Consider the following 14,968-nt stretch of genomic DNA (forward strand, 5'->3'; position numbering starts at 1 on the left):
TTTTCTTGAATGAACGTACTAGATAAGGCGGTACCTAATCTCACCCGGAATCTCCTCATTTCGAGGAAGCTTTTTAAAAATTTAGCTGTGTTCCCTCTTAAACCCCAATCATAGAGTTTCTTAAGAATACCAAATCTCCAGGTCGTATCGTATGCTTTTTCCAGGTCGAAGAAGACAGCTAAAGCATGCTCTCTCTCCAAGAAAGTGTTCTGAATAGCACTTTCAAGGAGCGCTACATGATCTTCAGAGCAAAAGTGCTTTCTAAACCCAGCCTGGTATGGACTGTACAGACCTTTTTTCTCAATAAACCAATTTAACCTTTTGTTAATTATGGCTTCCAATGTCTTGCTGAGACATGATGTTAGAGAAATAGGTCTGTAATTTTCTGGGAGGCTAGGATCTTTACCCGGCTTGGCAATGGGTATCACGACCGACTCCCTCCAGTTTTCAGGATAATATCCCGCACCCCATATTTCGTTAAATAATTCCAAAAGCTTTACTTTTCCTTCTGGAGATAGATTTTTAATCATGGAATATGTGATTTCATCACTTCCCGGAGAAGATCGTGCCGAATGTTCGCAAGTTAACAGACCTGTGGGTTTTAATTAAATGTAACTATAACATACCTTTGAGTTAAATGAATTGTGATTTGATTTACGGCTATTCTCTTAAAAATATGTAATTGAGGTTGGATATTTTGTTATGAACTACACAAACAAAAGCAGGGGATTACTGTTAAGAGATTTTCAACAAAAAGGATGGCCTAAAAGCCACTTTTTTTGGTTTCCACGATTGACAAATTATCTCCTTTCAAACAAAGCGTACAAAAAAAAAATTCTCGTTAAAAATATAGTTAAGGAATACATATATTCTGATATGTTAGAAAATAATTCGTAACGATGGATTATTTTTACGACAAAGTAGAACATACATAACAGAAGCAGTCTGCGAATAAAATTAATGTTCAAAATTTGGGGCTTTGGTGTAAACACAAACATACACTGCATTTAATAATTTAAAAATAACAGAAAAACTACGCTATTGAACTATTTTTGAAGGTATAGGGTTTTTGTTTAATAATACAATAATAGGTTTGATTGGCCTATGATTTGTTCGTGATGGTCATTTTGTTCTTCCAATCCCCCTTCAGTGACGGGTTACCGTAGGTACTTCTCTGTGCTTGTATCCCTGACAAAATACAGAAACCATAAAAACCAGCCCAGATAGGCAGACCAAATTACAATTACTACTTAACTTTCGCAGGTTTTGTACCATAGTCATACGACGTATGTGCAAGTGGTCACTTTTTTTACTTCGTTTCATTACAATTTAATTTTAGTAATATGTGTACATACGTAATAAAAACTAAAACTAAATGATGAAAAAATTAATCAAAAGGTGACAATGTTGCAACCGGCACTGTGTCATTTATTGGATCTGTCACGGAACTACTCAAACGCGTTTCGGCATTGCCCCATGAGGAACTCACTTATCCCAGTTGCATAAGTTCACCGATTCACAGACCAACTCCAAAAGGACCACATGCTCATATCGCGCACCAATAAGAAAAGTGACATAACTCAACAAAAGATAATTTTACAGGAGAGACAAATGGAAGTTGACTTGCGTGTTAAGTACTCGCCATTACGGTTGTTGGTAATAAAAACTGTCATGATCCGTCAGTATTGTCTTTTTTTTTCTCCAAGACAACCGAAAACCAGCTATACTAACCCTAAATTCTACCACTTTTTGAGTTGTGTCATTTTTCTTGCATATATTGGCTCTCAGTAAGTTGGCTTTTGTTTGCTCAAACAATAATGGTGGTCAATGAATAACTAGGGGTATTAATTTTTTTGTGATAGTTACAGACAACCTACAAACCTAATAAACGAGCATAAATATCCATGTAGTAAGTTTTACTAAGATTATTTTTGACTCAAATGGGCTTTCCTCTAGGAGTCAGGACAAATTGTTAAACTAAAAATTAATTATTGAAATAAAGGTTTTATTGATTATCAAAATAATGTAATTGAAACATTAAACAAATCGTTGAAACTATAAAATAATGTAAAAGTTAAAAGACAACATTGTTAAAAAATTATGATAAAACAATATTATAATTAAGAAGGTTATTAAAATAAAAGAAATGAAACTAAAATAATTCACGAGCACTCTAGAGTAAGACATGGTCTTCAAGAAAAAAAAACAAATTCAGTTGTTATTGCCAAGCTTTCGACCTATTTTAGGATCATCATCAGGACCTATATTAATTTCACATTACCAAAAACATATTTGTACAATTGATTTAACAATTGGATTTCACAATGTGAAAATTTAGCACAGCATAAAACCCTTCACTAAACAAAAAAAAAACTGGCGTAATCGAAATATGCCACTTTTCCTGATAATACTAACACCGATGCTTTAAAGCTCGACACAGACATAAGATATGCCACTTTTCGTAAATGATCAATTGAAAAGTGATACAGTGCTGCCTAGCAGCCAAGTGACCACTGCAGTTGCGATATTTTTCCTGTAACATGACACTCCCGAATACTTTAAAAATTTTTATAATTTTTCATCTTGTGTCAATTTTCTTGAGGGTATCCGATATGTTGTATGACTATAGCACAAAAATTTCCAGGCGAAAGTTAAATATTCTGTTATTTAAAAAACAACGTACACGTTCAATAATATCCCTAACAACTCTCATTATAAAAATATATTTTAATATTTTGCGTATATAAATATAGATCATTGTTTAATGATAGTTAAGACAAACTTGAGATAGTACTGAGATAATTTAACCTATGGTATTTTCCTTACAGAATTGGTATATTATGCTGTGTCACTTTTAGAAGGTAGTATAAACGTTAATTGTAGATTTGCTGTTGTGCTCTTATGTATACCCATCAAGAGTCCAAGAGGGTTTTTACAGTAAAAAACATCTGAACAATAAGTTTATTTCAACTGGATCATCAAACCTTCAAATAGACATTATCGAATCTATAAGTTTTCTAGGCGAAGAAAGGTAATCAGGCCTATCTATTCAATAATAATTGATTCAGTTTTCTGTTTCACTTGTTTATTAAATTACAAAAAAAGTTAATTTGGTGATACCCTTTAAATCAAATAACAGTATTAACAAGTTTTTGGAGACTTTTTACCCCCTAAACAAAATTACAGCCAAAAACTATTCGTGATCGCATGTGGATCTATCCAATAGAAGCATCTGGGTTCTCGTCACGATTTTCATTAGACGGCAACTTTTTGAAAATCCTCGGCTCAATAAAGACTCCTGGATCTGTCTTTACATAACAGGCTCACAAACGTGTTCGACGTGTGATTTTCCTGCCGGGAGGTGAGAAGAGCCGGCCTCGTTCAAGCGTTTGAATCCATTTGGGCCACAATGAAAAAAATTAAGAGAAGGCGATTTGTTGTTACAGCCCATTTGTACGAGGGTGATAATTGAAGTAGGAAGCTGAAATTGGAGGTCGATGCATTTCCTTCTTAGGCTAGATGGGCCTAATTGAGAGATTTGTCCTCCTCCAAAGTCTTCCTGCGACGAACAATAGTCCTTCGCCGTGATTTAATATTATAAAGTCCCGTTTTGGTTATGACAACAAGTAAAATAGAGTGCCTTGATTTAGGAATATGATGGTTAGAGGATCTCGTCCCCCAGAGTTCACTCAACCTGGCTCCATCCTTTTTTACCGGCTGTTTTTGGGCCCCCCGCCCCCTGACCTTCCTTAAGGTTATCAGTTGCCTTACGTCCTTCAGATCTCGACATTTACATTTATCTGTAAGTGAATGTTGTTGCTTAAAAAAATCAACATACACAATTTTCATATTTTAATCAATTAAATTTTCTCCTTTTTTCTAGGAAAACCCCCATTTTCCCTCGAAATCGAATCGATGGATTTTTGAGTTTTTGCTATCATGTCAGAATGTAAAGGCATTCAAAATGTGTAAAAAAACATAGGGAATTACATTTCAAAAAATGTTGATTACCAGGTCGGCCTAGCAAATTGGCGCGTTAAGCCTATTCTAATAGCACCAGCAGATTCTACATTTACTATTACCTTTGGAGCTATTTTCACAAAAAGTAGACAGCGTAAAAATAAAAGGCCATGTCTTTTGTAAAAACTCACACGGTATGTAATATAATATGCCATTACGTTTTGCATATTAGACAAATTTATAAACAAAATACTTGAATTGAAGGAGATAATTTTGTCATTTTTTAGTTTTATCAAAGCAAAAGTAGCTCACTCAGAAGTTATGTTATTAACGATTAATTGTTTTCTTTATGAAAAATTTTATACATACGGGTTTATTTGTTTTATCTATAATTGTCATATTCATATAGAAAGAAACATGCATATTTCACTACAAATATGATAAATAGATATTAAAACATGCCGCGTCGATAAGCGCATATTGCTGATACTTGCATCAGATTGGTAATGCTTGTCTGCCTTTTGTTGTGAATAAAATCAAAATGAATGAATCATTTGGCATGTTGGAAGTTGGCAAAACGCCGCTTTCGATAGAACGAGGATTAGATCATTGTGATCGTGGCAGATCAAACACAAATTGTATCTTGTACTAATGAATTGATCCTCGACTAAGCGTTCTAACTTATAGTTAAAATTGAAATTTCAAAATGACAGTCATTAATAAATCATGCAAGTTATTGAAATGTTATGAATAGTTCAAAATGTTTAGAAGCTGAGATTGAATTATAACACAAGTCCCTTGGAAGACTTTCAAAAAGGGAGAAAAACTAACAGCATTAACGACTTCCTGGAGGCTGGTTTAATTGGGATGCGTCATTCTCTAAAACGTCCAGGCTTCCAGTAACATTAAGCGTTAAGGGGTGATATCATGCAAGTTAATAATTAAACGGTGTAATACTTACATCTCAATCCTTTGGTTAGCAGAGAAAAAAAACAAATTGAATTAGTTTTTAATGTTAATTGTAAGAAAACGAAAAAGTATAAGTATATATATTTTTCACACATCATTTTTACATAGCCAAATTGTGGATTTTATATTAGCCAGATGCCTTTTTCCAACAGTCGCGACATCACGATCACGATCGATACCAGATGCTGAATGCTCCCTTTTTCCCTTCCTGGCCGACTGTTTTATAACGAAACAAATCACGACCGTTTGTAAAAACTTCTTCCTCACTGCGAATCGTGACGATGTTGCATTCTAAGTTTTGTTTATTGAAAACTATGAAGATTATCCGGAAATTAAACATCTCTCGTATACACTACTGTGATAACTGATAATATACAAAGCCATTCCTCCGGGTAAAGCACTTTCATAAGCCTAAATCATAATATATATCTAATGGAACCTAATAACCAAGAGAATATTAAAAGGTACAGAGAAAAGAATACATAAAACGTTATAGCCGTTCAGATATTTATCAAACAGTAAAAATAAACCATAACTGACATTAAATGGGGAAAAGCGTAGTCCTTTGGGAAGATAAGTTAGATTAAATTTAATACTCTCAGCCGAGGGGTAATGTCTTTTCTATTATACACCCGCGTAAAAACGGACGGTTCCTAGTTTCCCTGACGGAGCCGCTGGGACTAATCTCTCAAGCAGATTTACGATCGCGTTGGGATGACATACATTCCTTCTCTGTTTTCTAATATCCGGCCTAACGAACTATCGATTTTCGAATGTTAAATAGTGGGCAAGACTCAGCCTATTGGAACTGGAAATATCTTCACGACTCAATACAGTGAATCTCTTACTAGCGGGAAAATCCATGTTTTCATTGTTAGAACGATCTATAAGGTTTTGTTACTAGGTTTAACTAAGGTTTATCCGTTTAGATTACATTTTCAAGCCTTTGATCCTCCTTAGCCAATCTAAATACATAATACGAGCACATAACCTGTTCTACGCGTTGATATTATCCCTGATCACAACAAAAAGCCCTTTTATTATTGTAAACCATAGTTTTCATATTTAGAAAAATTAATTAATTTTAGTACAATTCATATTACTATATTATTATTGTTTATCAATATTTTAATCGCTGGTCTTCTGTTCTAACTGCGCTCTCTTTCATCAAAGCAACACCTTTTCTTAAAACATTAAAAATTTCTGAGACGTTTGCAAAAATGAACATAGTATATACCCGATCCGGCCCGGAGGACCAAAGTTTTTAGTCTAAATGACACATTAATGCAAGATTTTCTTAAATAAACCATTGTTTCTTTCCTCAATCTAAACAGTTTTTATAATATAATATACTTGTAAATTTTATTGTCTAAGAAACTCAACTCATTTACATCTTATTGAATTTTATTGTCTAAGAAACATATGATTATGTTTCTAAAAATGGATTGTTTAGGACCGTTTATCTCAGCTCAGATCTAGAAATCCTTAAAAGAATCCATTTTAAGTTGGTTTGGTCCATATAAAAATTCATTTTTTCAACTTTGTAAATTGCATTATGGATGAATTATTGAAATTCAGCCTTAATGTAAACGGAGGAACGCAAAATATTCCTCGAATCCTTTCTTCAGTACCGATGAAAATACAGTTGACATCGTCGCTGCATGAATCATCCCTGGAACCATCACGGATTGTTATGAACCAACTCACCAACTCGTAAAGGCCCTACGAAAGAATTACTGATTTCGATTTTGAGTAGCATCGTGTGTGGATCGGCGTCACTAATGAGTTAGTACGTGGTTAGTGATCCCAATCACATAGCTGTACAGTTTATTTTGAGTAGATCCGTGAATAGACGGACTTAGTGTTGGTACCTCACAATGTTTACATCTCTGACCAACTGACCAACCTATCTGCCCAGCTCTAAGGGAAAATGATAAATTTCTGAGCCATTGTATTTGTAAATTCGGTCATACTTTTTGTTGTTCATGGATAAATATTGGATGAGACAACACACAACACTGAAGATGGCGAGAAGCCAAAACGTGTCTGATCGACCAAACAGCGAGGATAGACAGATTAAAATGATCGGAAACGACAAAATGTGAGGCCTCAAGAGGAAGTCTCACAATAGTTTTAACTTCACTATTTTTCGTGGTCCGCTTGATCAATTAATAACATTCAATTAATTAAGGTTTTAAGTTGAGATAAAAAAGTCAATGTCACGAGCGGGATTCGAACCCACGACCTTCGGCTTGATACGCCGCTACTCTACCACTTGAGCTATCGTGACTTCGATCACCTCGGGCACTAACTTCCCATCTCAACCCCACCTTTTGAATTTTCCCTCCTTTTTGCCATTGTTCAAAAAGTATCGCACCATATATAAAGCTAAAAAGTTTCACAGGAAATTCAATTTTTTTAAGTTAATAGTTTGTGAGATATTTGTAAAAACATAGTAGAAAAAATATTTTTGGGGGCAAAAAACAAATGAAACTCTTTGACCCTGTGTATAGCATATACTCGTGATCACCAAGTTAATTACGCTAGCATCATAAAATCAATATGGAAGGTTTCATGTAAAGTTAATCGATGTGTTTATATATGAGCTTCTTTTTTCATTACTGACATACTATTTTGGATATGCCTTGTTCATGTTCTAGGTCGTTTTGACATGTAAATCAAAATAAATTCTGCATACTAAGAATGTATTCTATATTTATAATTCAGAAGGATTTAAAATGCATTGTTTTTAGTCCAAATTCAATGCTATGTTTATGGTACTACTAGTAGTTTCTATGATTACTTTTCCAATTAACTTTTCACTGTGCACTCATTGAGTTTATTATTTTCAAACATCAATATTACCAAATTTTCATATTTCATCATCATTTCATCAAGGCAAATTAATAAAATACTTGAACCGAAGCATTTCAGTTAGAAAATGATTCCACACAGTAAAAGGCAAAAATGACTGATGCATTATGAATTATAAAACGTTTTTGTTAAAAATTATCGATTTTTTAGCTACCCTTATATATTTTTTGTTCAAGTATTATTTAAACAGAAAGGCTTTATGATTGTTCCTCCTTCACGAAGCCCATCCTGGCCAACAGTGATCAATCATTGATCTGCACGTATTCGAGACAATAAAGAGCTTAGGTGAATATACAAGTTGATACGGTTCAACTGTCCTTTACGGTTGTGGGCACGTTCGGCCAACGGAGGGGGACACACACGCAACTTAGATACTTATCCACTTACAATATAAATTAAAGTGTCCTGTGCTTAAACATACAGAGACGTTTCGTTTGGGAACAATACAATCATGCGGGGGTCAAGGTTAATCAAATTTCATCACGAATAAATTTGTACAAAACATTAACAAAAACAATTACAATTACAGAACTATAATAACTTTGACTAATTTTAGTAAAGAGTAAAGTTATATTTTATTAAAATCAAATAACAACATGGAAAATACACAAGAGATATTTTTGCTAAGGGGTAGTTTTCGCGTGTTTGACATACAAGACATCCGTTCCGCTAAAACCCAAGGGTCTTTTGTTTCGCTCAAATCTCGTGTCTCCTTTCATCCTGAGAATAGCGACAGGTCTTGTGAAACCACATTCATTTGTTGTTAAAGGAAGGACAAAGAAGAGTTGTGTATTAAGGTTGTTTATACCATATCTTTACATAAAACAAGGCTCAGAAACACGAGACACAAAGTAAAAAATTAACATTCGAATATAATGAAAAATTAAAAGATAAAAGAGATTTTCAAGTGATGAAATACTTACAGATATAGGCACCACTGTTTAAATTTTTACGAAAAAGTTTTAAACAGCATATTCCCAATACTTCAATCGCTTTTAACATGGTGTATTTGAAAAATAAATAACTGTGTCTTCTAAGGAAAATTTGAGATTATAATGCGATTGTGTATGATTATCAATGTTTTTGTCAATTTAGTTTCCACGTTTTGTTTATTTAGCTTGTCACCGATGACAATGAAGTTTTACATATATCCCTCTGATAATATGATTTTTACGTTAGTTCTAGTAAGGGTCTCGTGATATTTTCAGTGTACGTCACAGTTTCAAAAAGATTTCATTGCTTCTAATGTATTTACAAAAAGGTTGAAAGAAAACAAAAATCTAAACATCCTACGTTCGAAACTAACTTGTTTTTCGCATTCGGTGACCAAAATACATTATTCGATTATATTATTCATATATCAAATCTATGTATAAAATTCATGTAAATTATTATTAAATAAAGTAAGGTAAATTATTATACAAAGAAAAAGATAAACTGTTTCAGAACAAATGCATTACAGAAGAATCAAATTATCGATGATAAAACAATATATTCGCCAAAATTCACCAAATTACAGAGCAACTGTATAGCTAAATAAACTATTCTCCACCTAAATGACCTTCTGCAAAACGAAAATTTAAGTGGGTATCTATAGAAAAAAAAATTAACAAAATAATAAGGGAAATCAATTTAAACTGTTGATGATTGTTAAATATGATTTGATTCATTTAACTTCTTAACTACTTACACATGTGTGTGTATATATATATAACTGTTCCATGATTGACTGACAAACTACAGGCCAAACCGCTGGATCTAAAGGGCTGCAATTCCGTTAGTGCATTCCTATAATGTCGTGGATACCCGCTAAGAAAGGATTTGTTGAAATTCCATCCCTATATATGAAATAGTTCTGTGACTGACTGACAGACAGTGCACAGACCAAACCGATGGATCTAAAGGCCTGAAATTTCCACAGAGCATTCCTATGCACATGGATACCCGCTAAGAAATGATTTTTTGAAACTCCATCCTTAAGGTGATCATTTGGACAATTTTTTAAATGAACTCTTCTTCCAACTTTCTGCTCAACAAAAAGACAATCATTCGCCGTGAACGATCTAATTTGATCAAAACTAGCAAAAACAAGTCAGGGCAGTTTACTTTCCCCGCAGACATTTCTCACTAATGAAATTCCTGGATTTTAATATATGAAATCGAATACAGGAGCTTAATAAGAGAATGGATTGTGTATCTCAAGGCTATAAATCCAAAAAGCAGGCTTTACGCAAGCATGAGGCCACCTTCCTTCCAGTTTATTTCAATTCGTGTCCGATGAGAGCACACTAACCAAGTAACTAAGCGTAACAATTAAATATTGACAGGCTAAACGGCTCGGTAAACCCAATATCTGACTTTGTTTATTTGACCCATCCGCCAGTAAATCACTTAGCAAGAGCCCCCTCAGAGCGGTCCCTCTGCGGCTAAACAGATATTGCCGGAAAGAGGAGCAACGGGAGAAGTAATAGAAGGGAGGAAGTCGGTCCCAACAACCATTTATTGTTCGGCCATTTACACTTGAACTCGGGGACATTTTCACCCCATTGTCGTTCATTAAACGCGATTTGATCTTTATTAAATATATAAATAGTGTTCCGGATAGGATCGGCGCCGGTCTTATAAATTACCTAAAACGCTGATTCAGCATGGCTTTTCTCTTACGTCTGGACGGAAAAGGGGCGCCTTGTCAACCTCCGTAGATTCACTGTTTGGAACAGTGCCCGTTTCATTGATTGCCTATTCCAGATAAGCCACAGTGCCTGGGCCGAGAAATAGATTCCTTGTTTTATCATGCCCTCTTAAGTTTAACAGGAAACAATTGGTCATGAATTTTTCTTGAGCAATATTCTATGTTTATTATATAAATACATATTCGCCTTATCTTCACCAAATAATACTGTGGACTTAACATATATTCTTCATTTTTATTCCACCTTTATCAGAAGCTTTTTAAGATTTAATGCTTAAAAACGTTGGATATGTAAACAAAGTAAGTTCTACCATATTAAACTACTTATTATTCTGTCAAAATCAAATACCAATTAAACAATTAAACTAGTTGGTGAGCCTGTATCTTGGTAATATTCTATCATTTTCGTCTGGTCTTTCAGACAAAGGAGAAAAACACTAGTATATTTGACTAAATATTTACATCGCAACCTGACTCTTATGGCTTTATAACCTTCTACAACCTTAATAATGTTTGTCTTGTTTAGCCTGTTACTGTGTTTGCGGGGAAAAACTGATTATAAAAAAACCCGCTGTCTTTCAGACGTGTTTCCCACATCTTTTATAAGATGTAGTCTGATATGTAAAAAAAAAATAAGCTCCATCATATTAAACTATTTATTATTTTGTTAAGAAAATAAACTTTACCGTGTTTACTATTTATTATTTTGTCAAAAGCTAATTCAAACATAAACCTTTTATCACAGGATCCCACACAAATACTCTGCGGAGTTGTGAACCTGTGTTTTGGTAGTTTCAGATTATTTTGACCTGTCTACCCTCGATGTTCTGGTCTTTGAGACGTGTGGGTTTGTGTTCTTTCGCCCTGCTTACCTGACCAATAATAATCGAAAATGATTCGATGATCCACAACAGCCTCAATTACCTCACATTTTATATGATGTAGTTTGTATGCAATAAAGTAACAGGGTTAAACTAATACAAATGATTACACAATATATCGCAGGATCTCACACAAATACTACGTCCCTGCAGGGTGATGAACCTGTACCTTGGAGTTTCAGACCGTTTTACCCTCGCCTTTCTGATCTTTCAGACTATTTCGGCTTTGCAATATGATAAACAGTTTCAACGTGGTTCACGTGGTGGGTTTGTATTGCCTCTCTTTGCTTATATTGCTAACGAAGGATCAACAGAAATGGCTCAATGGTCTACCTGTACCTCGTCATTTGTAAGATGGCAATCAGATTAGTAAAGAAAATAAGCTTGCGTTTGTGTTGCTTCGCCCTGGTTATATCCCAGACCAATGAAAGATCATCGGATATGGTTCATCATTACGTTATCCAATGATTGCCTATGTGAATAAAATCAAATATTCGATGTTAATTGAAAAATTGTTGGTATGAGAAAAATAGATTAGAATAAAAGCAATGCAACATAAACTGGCAGATATTTTTCTCTTTATGGAAAGTTTTCTGGGTGGTCAGGGAGATAAATAGGGTAAGTCAACCAAGATGATCGGAAATTGCCTAACTGCAATAAAATAATTCAATGGTCTACAATTAGTCAATGTACAAATGAAAAGGATATGAAATTGTAATACTTTATAAAATTTAGTTTTAAATGGTAGCCAATATTAAAAATAATCAAATCGGGGTGTTAATTACACAGTTATGTGTAGATAAATAAAGTAAAACACAGGAATGGTGCCAAATCTACTATACCTTGCGATTTTGACTGGCAGATGATAATTTTGTTGCTTTGTAGAATGCGATAAGTTGGGTAAGGAGATAAATAGCATTAGACCAGGATGATGAGAAACCTAAACCTAACCAAGAAACCTAGCAAGTAAAATTATTCAATCCTCGAAAGTTAGTCCGTCTATCAATGAAAATGAAGTGGGTTTGTGGTCAAGCTAATCAAATGTTGGATGTTAATGAAAGTTTATAGAAAACCGAATGTCGTAAAAACCGACGATTTATTGCTCATTAAACTAACAGAAATAATTTTCTATTGTGAACTTCGAAATCACGGACGTAAGCGTGAGGCACTAGATGGTTGCCAAAACGTGTCTGGTAGTAATAATAATTTGTAATAATAAAAAATGTAATTTCTTTTCATAAAATGTTGTGAGGTTTACAAAGTAATATAACGTGGTGGATATTACCAAATAATTATAGATCACCCTGGTCCGCAATACTCGCTCACTCCGTTTGTCCGAGGCCTTACAATTTTCTTTTTCCTTTCGATAAAATAATTTTTCTGGGAATATATACACTGTGTCTCTTGAATAGACATAATACCTCAGGAATTTATCCTACGTGTCAAATTAGACCAAAAAGTCCAATTCTCTATAGTATTCAAGATATTTCCCTTTTCAGGTTAGTTCAACCTTTCACAACTTTATTCCATAAAGCCTGCCGTATCTTATAAAGTGCTAGTCCTGTTTTAAATTTGATTACACCAGTGGTAACAGCACTGAAAACTCTATTAGATTTTTTTTTAAATTATTGCCACCTTAAACAAACCAAATAACAAACTTAGGATATAAACTTTCACGAATTTGAAAAGGTCTTGACTAAAGTTCAAGAAAGATTTTCTTGGTATATCTCTTGATATATTTTCTTAATATAAAAATATGGCAAATAGAGAAAAGTTGCCTCTTCTATTGAACTGGAAACACATGTAAATGAAATTTCAAAGATCATCACCAGTGTAACTTAACGTTTGATTGCTAAAAATTTATTTTTCGATAACCAACGGTTAGAAAACTTAGTCATTAAGATTTGAAAATTCTGCTAAAAATAATGATATTAATACAAAATAAACAAAAAACTCTCTTCAGTTCAAAACTGAACATAATAAATAACTAAACGCTTCTACAAATTAAATAAAATGTTCGAAATGTCCCCCTTCTTGAAGAATACAAGCCAAAAGAAGAGAACATTTTATTATCTAATGAAACTGCTGCATAAACACGCAGAGTGAAATGGTCACTATACCATCAGTAGACTTACCTATATTTCACAACCATCCGTGTAGAGACAACAATCAAAACTGATGGTTATAGGTTCTACCTTGTACACTACTTTGCAACTTGTATCATTTCTTCTGTCTAACTTATCTCTCCTTTCCATAAAAAAACTTAACTTCTGGGAATATACTTATATTAAACGAAATGTTATGTTCCCTTGTATGTTGTAAGAGGTAGGTTTTCTACTTAAATATTTATACTTATAAATGTGTTTACATTTAGATTGATGATTATGTAGTCCAGTATTTAGGGAGAATCAAGGGGAACATTTCATTTGAGATTTTTTTTTTAAATTATTTCTGTTATTTTCAAATAACTATACATACTAAGAAAACTGTAAATATTTTTTTCTGAAGAAAGTTGACAAGTTGATCCTCTTTTAGATATAGAGTTCAGTTGATGAAGGCTTATTTATGGATTTTTACTTAGCTATATATAAAAAAGGATCAGGGATGAGGCAAATTTGAAACAAAGAAAAACACTCAATTCTTTCAGTCCTTTTTAAAAAAAAGATAGTTCCTACTCACAGTAAGTTGTTTTCAAACGGTTTTGATTTCGAGCTCTTAGCTCATCATCAGGTTGAAGTATTTCTACAACTACGTCTCTCGACATGAATCGCAAAAGTGAACCCGCCCCATCAAAATCTATTATATTATTAATGCATTTATCTCCATGTTCAATTTAACATTTTTTAATTTCACATTTCTCAAACCAATCTAGTTCTCTCCCTTTGTTAAAACTATGTAACACTGTTGTAGTTAAATTTGGATTGAAATTATGTTTTGTTTCTTTTAGATGGTCCTTAAATTCCGAAAATTTGTTCGATTTAGGCAAGTCCCTAGAATTTTCTAGAAATAAAAACGAGAGTAAAAGAACACTTTCCTAAATAGAACAAATTTTCGGAATTTAAGGACCATCTAAAAGAAAGAAAACATAATTTAACAGCAGTTTTAACAAAGGGGGAGAACTAGATTGATTTGAGAAATGTGAAATTAAAAAATGTTAAATTGAACATGGAGATAAATGCATTAATAATATAATAGATTTTGATCTACCTCTAATTTTAAATATATACATAAATAATATTAAACGTCCAAATAATTAAATTAATTATTTTTATTGTTATTATTTTATAATAATTTAATAATATTAAGGTATTATTCTAATTTTTTATCTTTTATCTCTAATCACTAATTTATAATTAATTTCTTACAGTATTTACCATTATAATATTTACTTGTGTTATAATTCCCGCTTTTCGCATGTTCAAATTGAGCCCCATTAAAACAACCAGCTTCTCATTGGAACGTAGCGTTGGCGGGGGCATCGGCGGTTTCACTTTTGCAATTCATGTCGAGAGACATGGTTGTAAAAATCCTTCAACCTGATGATGAGCTAAGGGCTCGAAATCCGGATCATTGGAAAACAACTTACTGAGAG

At 33.4% G+C, this 14,968-nt stretch overlaps 1 protein-coding gene across 7 annotated transcripts in view; it reads right to left on the bottom strand.

Annotated features, from left to right (window-relative positions):
* LOC106665649 (neural-cadherin) overlaps positions 1-14,968 on the bottom strand; it is a 538,139-nt gene that overhangs the window by 393,841 nt on the left and 129,330 nt on the right. For 6 of the 7 annotated variants that reach the window (XM_024226991.1, XM_014392225.2, XM_014392222.2 and 3 more), the window contains exon 3: positions 4,922-4,930. The exons of the other annotated variant lie outside the window; for it this stretch is intronic. In XM_024226991.1, the coding sequence (XP_024082759.1) occupies positions 4,922-4,930 (9 nt within the window). The remainder of the gene's footprint in view (positions 1-4,921; positions 4,931-14,968) is intronic. 7 annotated transcript variants of the gene reach the window in all.

The sequence above is a fragment of the Cimex lectularius genome, unplaced genomic scaffold (genome assembly GCF_000648675.2).
Source record: "Cimex lectularius strain Harlan isolate CLEC.00 unplaced genomic scaffold, Clec_2.1 scaffold104, whole genome shotgun sequence".
Lineage (NCBI taxonomy): Eukaryota > Metazoa > Arthropoda > Insecta > Hemiptera > Cimicidae > Cimex > Cimex lectularius.